The 15,761-nt window shown below is 42.8% G+C and overlaps 1 protein-coding gene across 3 annotated transcripts in view; it reads left to right on the forward strand.

Annotated features, from left to right (window-relative positions):
• The window catches only part of INPP5B (inositol polyphosphate-5-phosphatase B), a 738,051-nt gene that overhangs the window by 462,494 nt on the left and 259,796 nt on the right, over positions 1-15,761 (forward strand). For all 3 annotated transcript variants that reach the window (XM_069223977.1, XM_069223978.1, XM_069223979.1), the window contains one exon: positions 1,296-1,431. In XM_069223977.1, the coding sequence (XP_069080078.1) occupies positions 1,296-1,431 (136 nt within the window). The remainder of the gene's footprint in view (positions 1-1,295; positions 1,432-15,761) is intronic.

The raw sequence follows: 15,761 nt of genomic DNA on the forward strand, positions 1-15,761 counted from the left end.
TAGAGTCCAGAGGCCTGAGACGCAAGGAAACTTTACTAGTAAAAAACTACAATCTTTACAAGCCAGAAACCAATCCTTAGCTGGAGCAGCTACTTCCACTTGGAACTCTCTTCCACTTAACCTAAGAATGACTGCATATATGTAGGCCTTCAGACAGAACCTCATGTTTATTTAAACAATTTCTATTACAAAGCTAACATGTCAACTACGACCATTCTCCTTTGGGTTCAGTAAGCCCACCTCCATCATCTCTCCATCCTGCTTACATTAGCTAGAATTCAGTAATTCTAGACACATTAATTTCCTCTCCTTCCTATTAATTGATGTTTTTCTTGCTATACGTTTTTGTTCCATGTAAAGCACCCTTGTAACTCTTTGATCTAGATGGGCTATATAAATGCTGTAATAGTAACATTCAATTAGTATACAATAATTTTTCAGGTACAGGGAGAGCTTGGAGGTAGGTATTGGTGCCACCAGAATTTAAAGCTTATATGGACACACATTCTCAGTTAAAGTCAGAAAATATTATGCACACTGGCATTTTATATAGGTTCCTGCAGTAAAACCTCTTCATTTTAGATGTATGCTTAAAATGCACATTTTATTTTCCCAAACAATTATCTTTGTGTTAAATTTCAAGATCACTAGTAAAGACATATAAGGGAAATTAAATAAGGATGCTGAGCTACAGAAATGCTTAAAACAAAATCAATCAAAAATAACTGACAAACCTGTGCAGGGAAAAAAAAACAGCTTCTTGGATTACCTTTCATGTTTAACTTGAAAATACTATTCAGTGCTCATTAGAGACTAAGGGCCTGATTACAACTTTGGTGGAGGGGGTTAATCCGTCCCAAATGTGACGGATATCCCGCCCACCATATTACGAGTTCCATAAGATATAATGGACTCGTAATACGGCCGGCTGGATATCTGTCACATTTGGGACGGATTAACCCCTTACGCCAAAGTTGTAATCAGGCCCTAACTGCTTTATAAGGGGGTGTGGACTACATGATGAATCAAAATACTTTTAAAATAAAATAGGTTGGTCAAATGGTTTGCAGACACGCTCAGTATGAAATATACAGTGATAGGTGTCTAGCGAAGTAGAGTGTGACTTAAAATAGACATATAAAAAAATTATTGTATGATAAATTGAAAAGAAAGAACTTTTAAGTAAGCAACCATTGTTGTTCCTTTATATTGATAGTAACATCCTTTTCTGGTTCTCAAAATTGTGTGCATTTACTGATAAACTGCTGTCTTTAGTCTGCATTTCATTTTTGCAGTGAGAAATGCAGAACCCCTGCCTGGTGTGACCGCATTCTGTGGAAAGGGAAAACTGTCGTACAGCTGGACTATCGGAGTCACATGGAATTAAAGACAAGCGATCACAAACCAGTGAGCTCCTTGTTCGATATTGGGGTAGGTACACAGCAAGTTATTATTATTATTAGTATTAGTATTATTATTATTGTTGTTATTATTAGTATTATTATTGTCTGTCTATGTAATCAACTATCACTTTAAATCCATCAAATTAATCCACAGTACAGAAAACAATACATCATTTTGAAGATAAAAATTCAAAACAGCAGCAAATCCCAAGGAAGTGATAAAATGATTTGAAGCATCCTACCATAATAGTGACAGTCTAGCTTCCTAACATAAAATAAGTAAAAAAATATATATATATGCAAAGGGGAGACTGTCATGTTTCATGCTCATCATTGGCAAAGATGCCATCCTGTGTTCTGAAACCTAGAGCAAAACAGCAACCTATGTCAAGAATCATTTGGGGGGTTATTACAACTTTGGAGGAGGTGTTAATCCGTCCCAAAAGTGACGGTAAAGTGACGGATATACCACCAGCCGTATTACGAGTCAATTATGTCCTATGGAACTCGTAATACGGCTGGTGGTATATCCATCACTTTACCGTCACTTTGGCAGACAGTGCACATTCCTAATGTGCTGACAGGGTGACCCCCAACTCTGACTTTCCACCTGACTTTTCATGGCGAGGACCCAGTCGAACAGGCTGGCAGAAAGGAAAGTCAGTTGGTGACCACGACTTTCACTGCCGCCAGCCTGTCAGGATCTCTGATCCCGACGGTGGCCGCGGTGTTGTGGCGGTCCAATCGTCAGCATCGTTATCTGGTGGGCGGACCGCCAGGGATGCAGCGGTCGGATCACCACCGCGAGTACGGCCTTTAAGCAGCAAATTTTGAAGATTAGCTCAGGTTGTGATGGTCATTTGAATAATGTAAACCTGTAAAATACTATCTAGATTAATTTGCCAACCCCCCAGGAAAGTCCAAACCCAGTGTTACCACTTTCTCCTGCAAGACACTTAGTTCAAGTTTTAACTGGACTTTCTCTATTCCCTGTATCGGAATAAGGGTGAGAAAAACATTTTTCCTGCATTGTCTTTTACATTTCTTATAGATGGGTGCTTTATTTCAGTGTCAAGAAAGAGAACTACGAGGAGCCACGGTGGACCCTTTAGAAATGTAAAATACTCCCAGGCAGAGCAACGATGAGTCTAAAAACACACACATGGTGTATATAGACAAAAAGGGTTGATTTAGGTAACCAGGAGTTTCAAGCCCCGAGATCGTTGAAGACCTACACGGAGGCAGGTCTGATCTAGGCTGGAGAAGCATCTGAATAGACAGTGTAGAGGAGGTTGCAAGCCGGCCAGGTCGTGAGGACAAAGAAAAGCAACCTGAACTCAAGAAATGCCTACAGCACTCAAGGTGGATAGACTCCTGGGGCAGCCAAGCTGTGACAATTGTATGCCAAGGAGCATGTGACTTTAACAGGGTGCTGTCTGTGAATGGGTATGGGCTCCTGCTTGACACCAGGCGCCTGTTGGCGAGGGGCAGGGGTGCCTCTTCATAAGCATGGAGCATTGGTGAAGGCAAACAGTGACAAAATAGCCCCTACTGAAGAAAATGGAAAACAAAACCTGCATAAATGGAGCAATGAGGAGATGCAGTGCAAACAAGATCAGTTTCATCCCATCTAAGGAGTAATCGCTGCTGCTTTCGCCAACTGCAAGAGAATACAGTTGAATGGATTTGAAAGTGCCACAGCAGTCTGGAGGCGACATCGCTTCTGTCATATCTCTGGTTGTGTCTGTGTGTGTCTGTGTGTTGTGCAGTAGGGTCCATTGCAAAGAGCGCTGATACACTGTTGGACGAAATCGGCAAGACATTGAAATAATGTAAGGTATTAGGACCATAGTAAGCCATAAAAAGGAACAGGGAGGTAAGGCTACTTTGACGTAGGCATTGCCCCACAAATGGAGAACTTGGAGACACTGACGAAAAAAGAAGCAGAAATCTATAGGGCGAAAGGGGTAAAACAGTAAATGTGAAAGGGATCTGACAGTGATAAACTCAACAAAGGATTAAGGAAACCAATTTAGCAGCCACAAAACAGAGTAGGTCTACTGTGATAAAGAGCGACTAATAACTAAATGCAGGAGGAGGGTGACAAACCCCTGCCAAGCCAATAACTGGAATCAAGCTGATGGTGCAGAAAGGGAAATTGGGTGCTTCACACCGCCCAGAACAAACACACGGCTGTAGAGGGAACAGCCAAAATGCCACATGCAAGCAGGAAAGTACAAACAGTACAAGAAAGAGGCTATCCCACACCTCCACAAAGCACAGAATTGAAACCAACAATAATGACGGTCAACAGAGAAATAGCAATCAGTGTATACATTATTATTAACATATGATTTGGGTAAAAAAGGAGAATGCATTACAGAAGCAGAGCGCAGAATATCTACAATGGAAGGAAAATACATGTAGAACTAGACGATTTAGAACAGATTGCAAAACACCATAAAAAAGACTCGCAGACAAAAGAAATAAGGGAAGCCATTGGGCAGGTATTTTCAATTAACAAATGCACAGTAGAGTCAGCTGGGGTACTATTGGAGGCCTTTAAAGTCACAGTAAAAGGCAAAATGTATTAGCACACCATACAGTATGAGCAAAAAGCACTGGTAAATAAAATAACCAAATTGAAAAAAATATCCAGGACATAGAAAGGCAACTGACACTACAAACCTCGGGAAAACATTTAAAGAATTTGGAAAAAAAGAGAAATTGGAATTAGCAAGAGATGTGTTGGGGAAACAGGACTAGAGGGGCTACTTAGAACAACAGCATGAAAGTAGAGACAAACCAGAAAATGTATTAGAACAAATGATAACCAGGGAAAAGGGAGGACAGACAATAGGGAGATGTGTAGGGCAAGCATAGCCAGACACTAACAGACCAAGTGACGATTAATAGAAGAGTTTGTGAATTTAGTATCCGCTTATGCCACCAACAAATGGTAACCGAAGAATAACTGATTGACATGGTTGTAAACGAAGCAAAGTTGCCTACCCAAGGAACGAAACGAGAAGGACAAGTTAAATGCCCTTATAGAGCTAGATTATTTAAAATGGGCTGTCTGTCAGATGGGGATGGGGATGGGTAAAGTACCAAGGAATAATGTCCCACTGGACAAATTCTAAGGTGAATATGCAGGATTGTTGTCCCCTCAGCTATTGAACATGTACATTAAGGCTTTCTGGTTTGGGAAACTCCTTGACACACTTAGGGAGGTGTTGGTGATTATACTCCAGAAGCAGACACAGATCTACTAGACTAGGAGTCTGCTTTTGATGATATATGTACACAATAAGATTTTGGGAACATTCTAGCAACGCGTTTGGCCGAGGTAGGAGGAGAGGTAATATACACTGATCAGGCAGAATTTGTGGAAGGATGAAACACCACAAGGAACATCAAGACATTCCAGCTGATAGAACATGTAGGTAAAACCTGAAGAATGTGCTTACTGAGATTGTGTTTTGGAGAGGTGGGAGTCACTCTTGGACTACAAACTAAATCTAAACAACTCAGTACTGTATCACTAACTAGAGTAGATCTAGGAGAGCTCAAAGGAATACTGTTATCCGTGCAAAGAACACCATTTAAATACCTGTGCATACAAATGTGAGAAGGCTATTAGTCAATACATGAGAAGAATGTGTGGACTTTGTTGACATTACTTCAAGTGAATGTAAAAAAATGGTTAACGTTCCCAGTCTTCCAAACGGAATGTATTGCAATAACCAAACTGATAATAACCATTTGAGTAGAATAGGTAACGCAACACATGCCAAAGCCAATCCTAGAAATATGTTTCCGTAAGCTAGGTGCAATGGTGAGACTTTTGTATTGGGAAGGAGGTAGAGCTACAATATCATTTGAAAAACGGAGTATTGGCTTTTGACTTCGGAGCCTAATACAGATCCAGCTCAATATATGGACCTTGGTTTGGCACAGATGTCACTGAGTCAACAAGTAAACTACTTAAAAAATGTTTACAACCATTGGCAATAACAGTATTGCAATTGCTATCAAAGAAAGCAGTTAAAATACAACCTACACCTGTGGAAACTTTAGTCACGTCTGGGACATAACAGTACATCAAAAAAAGCACTATTGATGGATATGCTGCACAGTCTTAGGCCCTGCGATGCCCATCATCTTGAAGGTAGGAAACACAGGGACAGAGCCCCAAAGATTAGAATATTTGTATGAAAGGGGTCGACTAAGGGAACCTGAAGAATGTTGCACCATATGGGAAATTAGAGCAGTTGACAAGTTTTCACTTTGTTATGTGTAACATTTCTGTGTTTTCTGTCTTTAAAAGTGATATTCTACTGGCAAATGTGTGACACTTCAAATGATACTTACACTATGCGTAATACAATTTCAAAATATTAACTTGCATTTTTTACAATGCCTTTCAGTCGAAGGCTAGGACAATCCCACACTATGCGAAGCAGAATATAATTCTGTTTCTTGCTGGTTACAGATGCACTGATATCTGCGATGATTGCATTAACCAGTTGAAGTTTCATTAAGTAAAAGAGTGCATTTCCCACCAATTATTGTAACTTGTATCTTTCATTTAAGGTGTTGCATTATTTTACATGCAGTTACCTGAAGGAGAAAGATCAATAAAATAGTTACATAATATTTTGTCCATTTTAGCTATATATTTGACCCTGACCCCACACTCTGACTCCAAGTCTATTACATTCTGCTGGACTCACCTGTTCTAAGCAGAAGTAATGCCCCAGTGACTGTCAACCTGAGCCAGAGAGCATCCTTGGGCAGGGTTAGGGGCCAACAAACTTCAGACAGTGATAATTGCAGACTGAGGTCTTGAACGGTGCTCTGGTGCAGCACTCCATCTCACTTCTAAGAGAGGCCAGCTGCTTGCCTCTGTGGTTGCAGCTGGTGATGCACTGGCAGACTGTGGTCTGTCCCAGTCATGGCCATCGGTCTGGAGAAGTCCTAGCAGCTGATTCAGAAATAGCCAGGGGTGGTGCTTTTTAAGTTTGCATTTGGAGGCCACCCCACCCCCCTGCCCTTCTCACCCTGTCTCTCTTTCCCCCCCATTTCGGACCATATAAGGACCTCCCTGCACATGTGACCCAAGGGCAGGAGTTTTACAAGTTGTTAACTCTACTTAGTCAATAACTTCAGTATCCAGCATTGGCTGAAATCTCTGACAGGCTGGTGGCCCTTGCCAGAGATGGGACAAACATGTGATGCTCCCCAGCACTGTAACCATCCTCCAACATACCTAATGCTTGCTGGTATTCATCCACCACACAGTCCACTGTGAGTACTGAGAGATTTGTGCGGTGCCCCCTTGTCTTGAGGGGAATGGCAGGGCACGAAAAAAGTATCACAGAGTCAACATTTTGGCAAATCAGCTGCAGCATGCCTGGAAACAAATTAGGCACCTGACTCCACATTAGACTGGGTTCTGGAGCCGGCCTGTTTTAGTGTTTAGTGCTTGATTTATTTGGTTCTCTTCCAGGGGATCCACATCAATAGTCTAAGCACTGAATTTTCCCGCCCACGTGCCGGGACCCCAGAGCCCATATAACACACATGTGTATGTAAGCATAAAATTGTGTCCAGAATTTTAATACATATATATATCCTATACATGTGTAAACATGCAACCTGTGCTAACAAAACAGGCTAAAAATGCCCAGTTTTTGTATAAGTTTTCTTTAATAAACATGTGAAGCAGAGTTAAAACATTTTTGTAGCACAGAAAAGAGAGACATAAAATGCATTAGCAATCTTATGTAGAAAGAAAACTGTACTGAAAAGCAAAGGCATAATTAGCCAATAGGCTGCATCCACACTAACACAGAAGTACTAAAAAACTGGCACCATGCCTATATGGCCTGCAGAACCTCCAGTATCCCACGACGCCTCAGAGGTGAGAGTGAGGTTACAGTTGGGTTACAGTTAGGTCAGTTCTTTATTCCAGCTCCTTCAGTTAGCATTTTGGAGCATTGAGCTCTCATTTTCTGGGTTTGTTTACCAGGAAATCTCTACTTGAACTAGATTTCAAAGTTTTACATAAAGTTTTGTCATTTTTTTTTTAGTAAAACAAGACTTTTTCCTGACAGGATTTTTTTTTGTTTCCTGTAAAATGCCATCCCTTATGTCAAATTCTCTTCTTGTGGCAAAACGAAGGCTTAGACTGATTCCCACTCAGACTGCATCGTGTGTCTCCCTAAAAGCCACTGTCCTGAGACCTGCAGTCGTTGCCAGAATCATTCAAGAAGGACCTTGAAAGACATAGAGAGGATCTGTCTGTATGGTTTGCAAGAGAGGGCAAAAACAACAACAGAAACCACCCCTCTTCAGAAGAAGGTCTCATAGGAAAAACGGCGAGCAAGATCTGCCTCAGCAGGTAAGAAAATACATGTTTGTTCACTGTCAGTGTCGACTTCGACATTAACAGTTCCATCTGTGTCGCATCAATGTTGTCTACCGAGAAGAACACCTCCGTAAATGGCGACACACGCAACGTCTATGGACATAACATTGAAAACTACCACACATCGTCAACCATCGGTGTCAACAAAGGAAAAAACTGTCGGGATCACTCACCTCTAGACGTCGAATCAGCACTGTTGTGCTGATATTCCGTTGCGGGTATATCATGGCCCATCGATGTCAAAACAACACCTAACGGCAAAGGCCACGACGCCAACGTCAGGTCAGCGATCATCAACACCAACTAAAAGGTTTTTCTCTGTCGACGGCAACTAGGCGACACTCGACATTGAGACACACTTCACATGCAACATCACACTCGACGTCAAGGCATCATTCGACGTCGAGACATGGGTGTTGACGTTCTCCATCGACTACATTGCATCGTTGCTCAACGTCGAGACACTTCACCTATTCCATCGCCTTTAAATGATATTTTGACTTCGAGACAGGGGCCTTCATGTTCACTACAACATAGTTGGACGCCAATGCATCACCCACCAGCGAGGACTGCTTCACCTACTGGTTCTGTACAGATGTTGGTGGCTCAAAGAGATGCTTCACCTGCAAAAACCATAAGAAGTAAATCTTTTCTGGCATCCTCGAGAGCTTCCTCCCACTCAGTAGCAGGAGATCAAGTTTCACCAATTAACCTTTCACCAAGATGGCTTGAGAGTCTTAGCAAGTACCAGGTCCCTCATAGTCCAGACTCACAGTATTCCCAAATGTATTCACCCTCAAGACCAAGAACACCGTCACTAATGCCTCAAATTACACATAGGACAACACCTGCTTTTACAGGTCAATCCACAACTCGAAGAAGACAGAACTCCTCGGTCACGTACAAGAAGTAGAATGCCTCAAAGACCTAGACCTACATCAGCTTCCCCTTCCAGGAGATCTCGGAGCACTCAGTCATGCAGATCACCTTCCTGGTCTACTGCCTCTACGTTGTCTATTAACCTGTCTTAACAGACACTCCTCCGGAAACAGTCTCCCCGGTGGATGGCATTAACACCTTCAATAAAGTACTGGTCAGAGGAGCTCGTAAACTTAATATAGACATCCCTGAGCCTACAACATTGTCATCAGTAATATTTGAAACACTGCACCATCGGTCCTCCTCTTGGCACCTACTCCCTCTGGTTCCAGGACTTTTACAACCAGTAATTGATACTTTCCTAACCCCAGCAATCTTATGTGCAGCACCAACAAGAATCCTAAAGAAATATAAGGCTCCAGATCAAGGCCTATTGTTTCTCATATCTCATCCTCCACTGGACTCTGTCATTCTAGTTGCAGCCAGAACAATCCATTCAGTGGCTTCCTCATCAAGAGTACCACCAGATAAGGAAAGCAAACACCTAGACTCATTGGGAGGAAATATGTGTGGCATCCTTGCTTCTTTTACGAGAGTATCTAGTGCTTCTGTACTTTTTGTGAAGGTACAACAGATCTCTATAGGATTCACTATGTAGATTTGTCTAAAAACTACCCAGAGAAGATCGGCAGGATTTCTAAGCAATCCTACAAAAAGGAGGCCTAGTAGCCAATCAGATAAATTAGTGCAAATGCAGACGACTCAGATGGGTATGCTCATGGAATATGTGCCAGATGATCATCTTGGCTCCGCCTAATAGGCCTCAAGCCAGAAGTACAGAATCAGATTATGAATCTGCCATTTACTATTTGGGTCCCACACTGACAACGAGATGGTCAAAGTGAAAGCAGAGCTCGACACACTAAAAGATGTAGGTCTAGAAAAGCGCATAGAATACCCCAGGAGATACAGACCTTACGACACACACCCATACCATCAGAGGGTTCAAACCCCTCCCTGGGTCCCAAGACAACAACAAAGACATGGCGGACCTGTATATCAATCCCATAAACCAGCTAGGCGAAATGCACCTACGTCCAAGACATCAGGAAAACAATGAGAAATCGCTTCCCCCAGTTCTGTCATCCACTTCGGTGACAAGAAGTATTACCAGTCATGTAGACGAGTGGCGCGCCATAACTAAAGACAAATGGGTTCTAAATGTTGTATAAAATGGATATTCATTACATTTCAAAGCTCCACCCACACCGGTCCAAACTTCAAAAACATCCAGTCTTCAACAACTGATCTTACAAGACGAACTTGTAACATTGCTTCAAAATGGAGCGATCGAAGAGGTCCCACCAAAGGGAAGAGGAGTTCACTCCTGTTACTTACTAGTGCGCAAAAAAGGTCTAAACAGAGACTTTAGGTCCATTCTAGATTAAAGGCATGTCAACAAATACATTTGCAAGGAAAAAATAAGAATGTTGGCACTCCATTAGATTTACTCCCAGCTCCATTGGGGGACTGGATGTGTTCCATCGATCTGCAGGATGCTTACTTTCATATTACAGTAGCAGAGGAACACCGAAGGTTCTTGCGCTTTATGGTCAGATTCCAACACTACCAGTACAGGGTACTACCCTTTGGTCTGAAGTCAGCCCCTCGCACGTTCTCCAAGTGCGTAGTGGTTGTAGCAGTACACCTGATGAGGAGAAAGATCTTCATTTACCCATACCTCGACGATTGGCTACTGAAAAGCAGTTCGCCAAATCAGACGATTAAACATCTCAGCTTGAATGCATTCAGGAATCTTGGTTTTCAAGTACATCTACAGAAGTCTATACAAACTCCAACCCAAAGGCTCCATTATTTAGGAGCACCATTGGATACAAACCTTTCAAAAGTGTATCCTTCAGAGGAGAGACTATTATCAGTGGAACAGAAGTGTCACAACATTCTTCACACTCTGCAACCAAGGGCTAGGCAAATACCCTCACTCCTGGGATACATGGCCTCCTGCATTTTCATTGTTCCAAATGCCAGATTGCGCATGAGACCTCCAAGAGAATCTGGAGGATCACTGGAGTCAGTTCGCAGCAAGTGGGACGACAGACTGACTCTTTTCATCAGGACATTCCGACTCAACCTCTTATAACGGATGCATCTCCTCAGGGCTGGGGGGCTCACATGGGTTCTGTCCAAACTCAAGGCCGGTGGTCGGACAAAGAGCAGCAGTACCACATCAACTTTCTAGAGCTGCGGGCAGTTCATCTAGCCCTCAAGTCCTTTTGTCCATCCATAAAGGACAGCTCTCTCCTAGTCCAAACAGACAACACAACCACAATGTACTATCTGAACAAGCAGGGGGGCACTCAATCTCCCCCCCTATCTCAGTAGGCACAGATAATCTGGCACTGACTAATAACAAGCAGGTTGTCAGTCACAGTTATTCACCTCCCAAGAGTCCAGAAAACAATAGTGCCTTTCTCAGCCAAACCTCCCAGAGACACACGACTGGGTGCTTCACAACGACATCGTAAAAAGCATTTTTCAAGAATAGGGGTATCGTCAAATAAACCTGTTTGCCGACGAAAACAATAAAAAATGCTGAAGCTTTGCATCTAGGTTTTACCGACCAGTGACGAAGGGAAATGCCCTGTTGATAGACTGGTCAGAGACATTTCTTTACGCTTTTCCACTCATTCTCCTGATTCCCACAGTAATCAACAAATTCTATAGGGCCAAGGCCAGAATGATACTAATAGCCCCAGAATGGGCCCGTCAGTGGTGGTACACGTATCTCCTCCATCTATCAGAAAAGCCTCACAGGAGGCTTCTGTGCAGTCCGTATCTTCTCCACAAGCTAGAGGGAAAGGTATTCCATCCCAACCTTCCCTCTCTGAGCTTGACAGCATGGCCACTGAATTCCTACAGTATGGTCATCTAGGCCTTTCACAGGAATGCATCCTCAAGGAGCCTAAAAGAGCTTCAACACAGCATTCTTATTCTTTCAAGTGGAAAAGATTCTATATGTGGTGTATCCAGTATGACTTGCATCCAATTCTGGGGCAAGAGGATGTCATACTACCCTACCTCCTTCACCTAGCAAAATCCGGTTTGCAGTTTTCATCGATTAAGGTACATCTTGCAGCCATTACTGCTTATCGAAAATCATCCTCTGAAGCATCAATCTCACAATGCCGAAACTTAAAGGTTTCCTAGAATGCTTATAGAAGGTTTTCCCGCCAGTTTGTACACCTTCCCCTCGGTGGGAATTGAAGGTGGTCCTCGATAAGCTCCTGGGTCCCTCCCTTTGAGCCTATACACAAAGCTTCTTTACAACATCTTACATGGAAGACAGCTTTTCTTGCTGCCATCACTTCAGCTCACAGAGTTAGCAAAATCCAGATTCTGTGTGCTAAAGAACCCTATACAGTATTTCATGATAATAGGGTGGTAATGAGAACCCACTCTGGTTTCCTACCTAAAGTGGTGTCTGCCTTTCATATTAACCAGACCATATCTCTTCCGACGTTCTTTCCTAAACCATCTACACCAGCAGAAAGAACTTTGCATTCCTTAGATCTAAAAAGAGTGCTACAATTTTATCTTGATAAGACTAAAGATATCAGTCTGATCATTTGTTTGCAAGATATGGCACCATGGGAACAGGAATAGCTGCCTCAAAACAAGTATAGTCTCATGTATTGTATTTACCTGTCACTTGGCTAACAAACAATTGACTGCCAGGCCCAAAGCAGATTCTACAAGAGGAAAGGGGGCAATGACAGCCCTTCTGAAGAATGTTCCCATCTCCGAAATCTGCAAAGCCGTAACATGGAGCTCAGTACATACTTTTACAAGGCATTACTGTCCTAGATTATGACACTAGGACAGACACGCAAGTGGGTCAGCCTTTAAGAAATCTATTTAGATGAAGGAGTAAACTGCTTGTGCTTATACTGCTTCAACCACAGGGCTGTTGGATGGGCTTGCTAGTCTATTCAGTGCTTACAACTATTGATGAGGATCCCCTGGAAGAGAAGGATAAGTTACTTACCTGTAAATCCTAGTTCTCTTCCAGGGGAATCCTCATCAAAGTCATAAGCAACCCGCCCACCTCCCCGGACGAAACACTCGATGTACAGCAGTTTATACTTCTACTACTCTTCTCTTCTTATCACCATAAAAAAGTACTGACCTAACTGTAACCCTACCGTCACCTCTGAGGCATGGTGGGATACTGGAGGTTCTGCAGACCTTAAAGGCACGGTGCCAGTGTTTTTTAGTTCTGCTATGTTAGTGTGGATGCAGCCTATTGGCTAATAATGCCTTTGCTTTTCATTACATTTTTCCATCTATATAAGATTGCTAATGTATTTTATGTCTCTTTTTTGCACTACAGAAATGTTTTAACTATGTTTGACATGTTTATTAAAGAAAAAACTTTACAAAAAGGGGCACTTTTAGCCTGTTTTGGTAGCATAAGCTGCATGTTTACATAGACACATGTATGTGATTTAAATATATATTAAAATTCTGAACACAATTTTATGCTTACATATAAATTTAGTATATATATATATATGTGTGTTATATGTGCTCTGGGGTCCCCACACGTGGGCAGGACTATTCAATACTTATGACTTTGAGGATTACTCTGGAAGAGAACTAGGATTTACAGGTGAGTAACTTATCCTTTTAGTGTCACTGGACCCATGTGGCCCAGAGAGGTCAGGCCTTTGCTTGATTCGTTTTCTGAAAAAGAACCGAGGAATGAAATTTCAGTGAAAAAGAGACACTTCACCAGTGTTGTATCTTTCATAGATTCACATGCTTGAATCTTCCCGTCATCATGGTGGGAGTCCCACAGTAACAGTTATGTAAGCAGTATTGAAGCAATAGAATTAAAATTTCATAGCAAACAATAGACATTGGTAACCAATTGACATTGTTTTAAGAGCAGAGACCTTGAATCACTAATCTCCTCCAGAGCCACCATACCTCAGATTTCTTACCACACATTGTGTGTTAGGCAGTCTTCCTGAGCTCTGCTCAGTCAGTGTTAATCAGTTCACCTTTTGACGTGACAGCTTTCCAGTTTTTTGACCACCACCACCACAAAGGACACCTGAGGTGCAGTTGGTAGTGTGCTTGGTTTATTTTTTCTTCATCGTGTCTGAGTGTTCAAAGAAAGGGCTTTTCAGGCCTTGTAGACCCTCTGGCAAGTCAAGACTTTTCTCAGAAGATCGGTCAGAAAGAATGCCTTTACAATTTATACCCGCAGACCAAACCCAAAGAGTGCAAATATTGCAGCACTTTTTCAGCAAAGACTCCTAAAGGCCTTAAAGCCAGACTGCTCCTCTGGTTACAAAAGAACAAAACAGCACTCTGATTCCGACTCTGACTCTCAGGAGAGAGGCAATTCCTCGTCAAGAAAACAAAATGAAGGGTCTTCTCAGAGGATTGAGGTGCGAAAAAGGCAAAGTCTCACTCCAAGGAAACAAGCGAGGAGAACTCTAAAGTTAAGGAGCCAGCTGGTTCTTCTTCCTCTCTGGCACAGCAGTCTGCCACCATTTCCTCTGTGCCTTCTACACCTTTTAAGCAACCGTCATCGTCATAAAAATCTCGCCCGTCGACTGCCTGGTCGACAGAGGTTACCACATCGACGACAGCAGCGACGACGAGTAAATCATCATCAAAACCAGTTATGACGGCTATGACCACCACCTCTGCTTTATCGACAAAGACAGTGACAATGCCTTCATCCTCGTAGATGAGACCATCTCACGAATCTCCTCGTCGATTGCACCTTGCCCAGAGATTCTACAATCGACAAAGGTTTCTTCTGGGGATCCGTCATCTACGACCTCATTGACAGCACCATCGACGACACTGTTGACAAGCACAAAGGTCATTCTACTTATTTCTTCAAAGGGAATTTCTTCCTCTTTACTGCAAGTCATATCTCATATCTCACCATTACCACCAGTGTGTTTTCTGGAAATGCAGGAGTCAAGAGATGAGGGACTCTTTGGCCCGATTTACAGCCACTCCCAAATCAATGTGAATTACCAAGAATCAGAGGAAGAGGGCCCAGAGCATGAACAGTCCACCTATCTGGAGGGTGACTTCTCTAAAGGACAAGGACCATCAGCTGCATCAGCAATATGACTCTTCCAATAGCATTACCCATATGAAGGGTCAGAGAATGATCATCTTTAGCTACAAGACTCTCCTGTCATGCTGCCAGTATCATTGATCCTTGACCTATGATTAACGATTATTATTAGTGTTTTCCAGATGCTAATACTTCAGATATGCAAACACAGACTACATTACTTGCTCAAGTGCCTGCCCCAGCCCCTAGGAGTTTGTCTGCCTTACCACCTAGAGAAAAGCCTATGTTGCTCTCTATTACTATCTTGGATACTCTTGCCGACAGTGATGGTGATCAGCCACCTGAGGAGGGTGAAATCCAGTTTGATGCTGGGACCAACCTGAATGGGATGATTATGTTGCACCATTACTGGACTCTCTTATTCCTCCTCCAGGCGGATCCCCCTCCAACAGACATCGGGGGATTTCATGACATCTTAGAGAAGGCATGCAAACGCTTTGACCTTCCTCTCCCAGTGAAGCAAACTGAATGTTTCCTCTATGATTTTAAGCCAGAGGCTTAGTGCTCCACCAGAGCCATCCCGCTTGTGGACTTCATATGGCAGGAAGGATTGAAAGTGATGAAGACTCCGGCCTCTCTACCGGGGGCTGTCCCCAAACTGGATAAAAAATATAAGGCTTCTGCTTCTGCCCTTACATGGCCTATTGGTCAGCCGAGACCAGATCTGGTCATTATGCAGACTGCGCAGCGGTGAACGCAGAACTAGTCTTCACCCTGCTCTCCTCCTCAGGAGAAGGAAGGCTGCAGACTGGACATTGTAGGCAAAACATTTTCAGCCATGGCAGTGACTTTCATCAGGGCCTCCAAAGCTCTGGCCATCCTTGGTAGATATGGCCGCCAGATGTGGTCTGATTTGTCA

This window comes from Pleurodeles waltl, chromosome 3_1, assembly GCF_031143425.1.
Source record: "Pleurodeles waltl isolate 20211129_DDA chromosome 3_1, aPleWal1.hap1.20221129, whole genome shotgun sequence".
NCBI lineage: Eukaryota > Metazoa > Chordata > Amphibia > Caudata > Salamandridae > Pleurodeles > Pleurodeles waltl.